The 7,204-nt window shown below is 40.9% G+C and overlaps 1 protein-coding gene and 1 pseudogene across 2 annotated transcripts in view; one reads left to right on the forward strand and one right to left on the reverse strand.

The window, feature by feature from the left end:
• Nucleotides 1-325: 325 nt before the first annotated feature.
• LOC308088679 (calretinin-like) overlaps nt 326-7,204 on the forward strand; it is a gene marked incomplete at both ends in the record, with an annotated part of 13,031 nt that continues 6,152 nt past the window's right edge. The window contains one exon of the mRNA XM_080433231.1: nt 326-419. Coding sequence (XP_080289357.1) covers nt 326-419 — 94 coding nt within the window. The remainder of the gene's footprint in view (nt 420-7,204) is intronic.
• On the reverse strand, nt 3,284-3,692 carry LOC308086170 (ubiquitin-ribosomal protein eL40 fusion protein-like; annotated as a pseudogene). The gene is made up of 2 exons: nt 3,583-3,692; nt 3,284-3,506 (listed from the first exon to the last, which is right to left on the reverse strand). The product of its transcript is annotated as a ubiquitin-ribosomal protein eL40 fusion protein-like (transcript).

The raw sequence follows: 7,204 nt of genomic DNA on the forward strand, positions 1-7,204 counted from the left end.
TCAGCATTGTTTCAGTCAGCACAGTTAATGTCGACTCATCTGGAAGCCTGACTGCCAGGTTGAGAGAATCAACTAAGCATCCCCCACCCCACCCCCTCCTCTTGAGAAGAGTGATTGGTCTCTCCTCAGCATCTCCTGTAAGCTCTTGACGTATCCGCTTTCAACAGACACGCCCCCTGTGGCCAGCAGGAGAATTGCATGCGCCGCGGGGGGTTTAAAAGCATCGGCTGAGAGCTGGAGAGCGACAGTTTGAAGAAGCTCTGGACTGGGACTGAACTCGGGATTAGCACCCATTAGCACCCATACACCCAGGAAAGACGCAAGGATGGCAACTCAGGCACAGCAGTCCCCTCATCTCCACCTGGCAGAGCTCACCGCTGCGCAATTCCTTGATATCTGGCAACATTTCGACTCAGACGGTCAGTAAACTTTGACCACTTAAACCCCATATGGGTGACCGGAGTCCCTCAGGGGCCAGGGCTCAATTCTAGTGTATTTTCTGTTTTCTGTTATTACTTTTGCTGAAAATAGCCGATCGACAAGCTCACAATGCAACACATAGCATTATGAGCTTGTCGATCTTCTTTCAGCTTTCCCCTCAATATGGTGCTGCATGGGTTTAAGTGGTTAATTAACGGGAGGAGTGGGACAGGACAGCTATGGATTTGTATTAGCCTTGGTTGGATCAAGACAATCTGTATTTTCATCGATTTTGACAAAATATGAAAGTAAAAGTCAGACTCGATAACATACAAAATAGTCTTGATCCAAGGCTATGGTTTGAATAATGAATTGATGAGCGTGATAATTGAACAAATTAAGAAATTACTAATGGGATAAGCTTTTTACTCTTTTATTAACAGCCCAGCAAGCATAATCAAATTCAATTTCAGGCTATTCTGATATATAGTCAAACGATATTCTTTTGTCCATTTGGAATGAATTTGTCTTTAGCTACTTGATCGTATTCGTAGTTAATGCACTTGTAAACAGTATGGCTACAGAAGAAATGTAGTTAATTAGGCTGGCTATGCCAAAAACTAGACCGAGCCTAAATTTAACTCAAATTTCTAAGTTGGATATATTTCAAAATAATAATAAACATTACACACATTACACTTTTCTTCAGAGTTTCTAAATCACCCATCAGAGAGAAAGATATAGGCCTTTAACTTGTTCAGTTCATTTGTTAAACTAAAGTAATAATAGCTATTGAAATATGTGTGATGGGGGGGGGAGGGTCTCCTGAGTCCTGTATGTCAGGTTTATGTATAAGTGGACGGAGTGTCAAGAGGGCTTTTTTAAAGTGCATAATTATGTATCAACCGGTATGTGACTGTCGGTTTAAATAACGTGGGATGGGACGCAGCGCATTGAGCGCATGAAGTGCATTGGTGGAAAAAGTACTACATGTAAAAAAGTAAAAGTATCGATATAGAAAATGTAGGCTACTTAAGTAGGAATTAGCCTATGCAGAATGTCACATTTCACAGGTTTCAAATGTTTCAAAAATAGCCGTATACAAGCTCACAATACATCACATCATGATGCATTGTGAGCTTGTAGATCGGCTATTTTCAAATAGCCAAAGTTTACATAGGGCTGAAGTGGTTAATGTATGGTTTGTTTCAAATAATCGTAGTGGAGTAAAAAGTACAATATTTGCCTCTGATGTAGTGGAGTAGAAGTAAAAGTATTGGAAATTGGAAGTAGCCTATACTCCAGTAATGTAAAATTGTACTTAAGTACAGTAGCCTACTTGAGTAAATGCACTTAGTTACTTTACACCCCTGGACATCTGTAATGCTCACTGAAGTGATAGCCTATTTGATGTAGATCAAATGTGACTGCTATGATAGCAGCTATTTCTGAAAACTGAACGTTTTCTCTTATGTGGGCATAAATCAGCATAAAGCTGGAGCCAGAGCCTATATATCATGCACCTGTATGTATATATATATATGTATATATATATATATATATATATATATATATATATATATATATATATATATATATATATACACACATATATATATATATTTCAAAAGGAACGATTCTTATAACCACAGGTCTACCTCTGATTACACAACTTCATGATGGTGTTTGAGAACACATGTTTGTAGACAGTGGGCTGTTTTTGTGTGTGTGTGTGTGTGTGTGTGTGTGTGTGTGTGTGTGTGTGTGTGTGTGTGTGGGGGGGGGGGGGGGGTTAGTTGCTGTTGGTAGACATGGCTGCCAGTTCCCACCTGATCTTCCGACTGCTCCAGACTGTGCTGAATATCTGCTAACTTGCATAACGTCTTCAGAGTAGGACTTAAGTCTAAGCTGTACAGAATCAGATCATCATATGTATTGAATCCTCCATATGATATGATATGTCGTTAATTAAAGACCAGACTATTGTGGTGTCCAATTTATGGATGTTAATAGTGTATCCAGTCAACTGGGTGTATCCTCCATAGGTACACATGACCTTCCCAAGGTTGAACCTCTCCTCTGGAACAGTCCTTGAAACCTGGCTTGGACGATATGTGGGTGTTAACATCAAACGCATAAAGCAGATAATATCTACTATCAGCACAGCTGTGTGGCCAAAGCACCTGGAGGGAACCTCAAGGCGACATACTCCTCTTGAGAGAACAGGGGACCAACACTTGTGACAACTGGGGACGACTTCATCCAGCGTGTGTGTTTCAACACAGTAGTCTTTACACTTTATACTGATTGAAGCTGTCTTCAGACAGAAATCTGACCCATGTTGACCTTAAAGGAGTAGTTCACCCCAAAAAATTGCTTATTTTCAATCAATTACACACCCCATGAAGCCTTGTATTCATGGATAATTTTTAGTTTTTGTCTCATTCCAAAGCCAATAATTTGATGACCAGGTCATCGTCAATAGGAGACTCAGTAGGAGACTCCGCCGGTCATCAAATTATTGGCTCAGGAATGCGACAAAAACAAAAAAATCTCCATGAATTCAAGGCTTCATGGGGTGTGTAATTGATAGAAAATCAGTAATTTTTTGGGTGAACTACTCCTTTAAGAGTAATATCCAAAGGAGTACAACTTGTGTCCCACTGCCACAGTCATCTCAGTAATCTCTAGTCATCTTTTCAGATGTACCGTTCAGCAGAACTTTTCTCACAGCAGCACCAATTTCTTTTGTTTTTGTTTTAACCAAACCATATGACTTTTTGCACCTTTAACTACATGATATCAAAACCATTTCACCATTTCTTGAACATGACAAAATGCCATAAACAGCCACATGAGTCATCTACTTCAGCTTCTTTTTGGGGCGCAGGAGTGTCCACACTTCTTCGTACGACAGTTTGTCGCACACGGGTGAAGACGTAGCACACGGGTGAAGACGTAGCACTTGCGGCAGATCATCTTGTCACAATTGTAATTCTGGGCCAGAATTTTCAGAGATGGCTCGATGATGCCACCACGCAGACGCAGCACCAGGTGCAACGTGGACCTTTTCTGGATGTTGTATTCTGAAAGGGTGTGTCCATCTTCCAGCTGTTTGGAAGATGTTAGTGAAGATCAGGCGCTGCTGATCAGGAGGACTACCTTCCTTATCCTGGATATTGTCTTTGACTATTTCGATGGTGTCACTGGGTTCCACCTCGAGGCCCGAGGGTGATGGTCTTTCCTGTGAGGGTCTCCACAAAGATCTGCATCTTGACAGCCTGGCCGACAGCTGAACCCCAACAAAAACAGAGCTAGGCAAGTCTAAAGGTCATTACACACCGGCGATTATGCGAATATCCACAAAATTCGGACAAAATTCCGAATAATTAAAAGATGCTTTTTCGCTCCGTGGAAGCTTGGATTGACTTTATAAGGTTTTTAGAAAAAACTTATTATTCGCATGAAAAAAACGGCCCCGGTGTGTAAGGAGCTTTACTATGTAAAAGATAGAGCTCCATTGTACGCACTACGCAGTAACACTTATATTGATTCAGCAGCACAGCTGCACAGTGCCAGAACGCATGGGGCTAGCTTCCAAGTTGTAAATTGAGGCTGTATAGGAAGTGACAGTTCATATGAATGGCCTGTAGTCTCGCTGTTTCACCCCTGCTGGTGTCAGAAGCAATTAGGCTACATTCAAGCGGATGGGTTTTTGCCGAACTTTAGACTTGGTTTTATTACCTTAATAAACATTGTCATAAAAACTATATGCTTCCAGTCGCTAGTTTAAAGTCTTCTTTCAATCACCATGATATGCGTTTTGGTAAATTATGGTCCCATTTATGTTAAAATTGATGATAAGTAGGGTATGCTGTAGGCGTGGCTACCTTGTGATGATTTGATTGACAAGCTACACAGCCAATAGTATTAATTCCCCACCCCCGCTCTGGTCCCAACCAATAGCATTAATTTCCGTTTCCATAGGATATTGAAATTTCTGAAAAATAGGCTTCATTTATGTTCTGTAGAGTCTATGGGCGTAACGCTGTCCATACCTTTTACTGTCTATGACCGGAACCCGAACGTCTTTGCACCTCAAAGAGCAATAACCCTTGCAACGCCAGCAAGCCATGGCGCGCGCGCGTGTGTGTGTGTGTGTGTGTGTGTGTGTGTGTGTGTGTGTGTGTGTGTGTGTGTGTGTGTGTGTGTGTGTGTGTGTGTGTGTGTGTGTGTGTGTGTGTGTGTGTGTGTTTGTGTGTGGTTTTGTAGTGTTGAGTTGGAAAGCTGAAAACAACATTCACCAAGAGACGTTGCTGCTTTTTGTAAGACTTTATTTAACTTGCAACCACTAGATTGCAGTAAATTGTAATTATAACGATTCTCAATGACTGTTTAGAACAAATGGTTGTGTGATGAAATTTTCCAAAAAGTTGACATTTTCCTAAAAGGTCATGTCAGCATCTGATATCATCATGGATATTAAGGCCTGTCTTGTAATTACATACTATTGTAATTCATTCATCAGTGTCTCATAAAAATAAGACAAAAATGCCATAGTCAATAGTGAACCATACAACATAACATGCGCACAAACACACACACGCACGCACACACACACACACACACACACACACACACACACGCACGCACGCACGCACGCACGCACGCACGCACGCACGCACGCACGCACGCACGCGCGCGCGCGCGCACACACACACACACACACACACACACACACACACACACACACACACACACACACACACACACACACACACACACACACACACACACACACACACAATCCATGCAGTATGTTTGAGAATTTCTTTAGATGGTGAAAGTAGTAGCTGGTAAAGTAGTCTATAATCCACCCAAACTATAATCTGTGGCTTTATCTCTGATAAAGTACACAGCTTTACTTGAGATATGTTCCTTTTAGATCCATGGCAGACATACAACTCTGAATATCCCCTTATCTCCAAGTTGCTAATATCAGACGCAGATACTCTTATGTTCTTCGTTGAAGATGAAGAGGATTATTTCAGAAGCCTTACTATTTATTTGCTAACAGAACTGAGATCACCAGTGATGCTTAGTACAAGACTGATGATATTAATAAGATATTGTAACATAATATGTAAAATATATACTACATACATACCCACATGCACTGGTGATAAGTTGTTTGTAGGACTACTGTTCCTGTACAGGAAGTACAGAGAAAAAGATAGTGTAATTACTACTACTACTTCTAGTAGTAGTAGTACTAATACTAATGCTACTGCCGCCACCACCACCACACACATAGACCTACCTATACTCCACATACTGTACGGGTTAAGGGGAGGAATTTATAGAAACTTTGTCTGGCCTTGCATGCTCTGAATGTCAGATAGGGCATATATTTGGGCCAAACCACATCATTTCACAGCTGTCTATTTGCCAAACATGGGCATCTATTTGGGTGAAGAAGGAGGAGAACTAACACTCAACAACTATATATATATTTCTAATCGGTTACACTTTTTCAGTCCTTAATTAATTTAAACAATGCCCATAAAATAATTCTGATTTGTCATTGTCACACTGAATAATGTAGTGCGATGTACATGGAGGCTGGGTAAGTGAGTGTCAGGCTTCTATATTGAGAGGAATAGGAGCGTGACCATGGATGGTTTGTTGTTTACACATCAAGAGCTTTGTATTCCCGCAGTGATTTGCTGATATCTAAAATACCACCACAACCAAAGCACAGATGGTGATATACATATCAAATTCAGCGTGCAAATGAAGCTGGGTAGGGATAGGAGAGAAAAGGGGGCCAAGGGTGAAAATGATCAGAAAAGAAGGGGGATGAGAGGATAAGAGCTTATGGGATGAAGAGACAGAATAGCTCACACGTATATATTTTATTGTAAATTTAAGAATAAATAGTTTTATAAACATTTTTTTTCCTTTTCTGGTCGATGGGACAATGGGTCCCCAATCCTCTCAGTAATTAGAGACAGATGGGACACATTATTGTGATTAAAACAACATGGTTAAACATCTTACTGTACGTGTTCAGCTGTGGTTGCCTGCCAACGCAGCAGAAGTAATTATTGTATTAAATCAGTAGTCCATAGTCATGTGACTGTCCTTGCCTAATGCTTAATTTATACTCTGGCGTACAACGATGTTGCATGCGACACCGGCGCCGCCATATGACCCATAGTATACTGTAAATCAGGCTTTAGAATTATGGCTTTAGGACAGTAGAATTACTGTAGTGACCCAATGAGTGTAAATCTGACCTCCCAATTTCACTCTTCGCTGCAAAAATCCACAGTTATTATCCTGCTTGCTTATAAATCATCTGCAAGGGACCCTTTTTTATTATTCTTTTGCAGTAGTAGAACAGAATTCCCACAATTCCTGCTGTAGTTAAAATAGCCTACCTAAAATCTACCTAAAAATGCAGGATGTTTGCATGTCTTTATGTTCAATTAATTTCTCTGAATATTTATAATTTTGAAATGGGAGCTCTGTGGTGTGCATATCTCCGCCAGGCTGGGTTGCCTAGACAGGGCTGAGAAAGCAATTTGTTGCAGCCGTCAGGACCCAAGAAAGCTGCAGGGGGAAATAGCATTTATGACTTACGGTACAACTTTTGGCCTCCTATTGGGGCAGAAGATACACGTTTGGGTAGCAGGATTATCAGAGGTCTACTGTAGGCTATATAAGTAAGGTCGAGTGGCATAATGCCGGTATCAGTTGAGTAACAAAGGTGTCTATCCCC

The sequence above is a fragment of the Gymnoscopelus braueri genome, assembly GCF_963280865.1.
Source record: "Gymnoscopelus braueri genome assembly, chromosome: 1".
NCBI lineage: Eukaryota > Metazoa > Chordata > Actinopteri > Myctophiformes > Myctophidae > Gymnoscopelus > Gymnoscopelus braueri.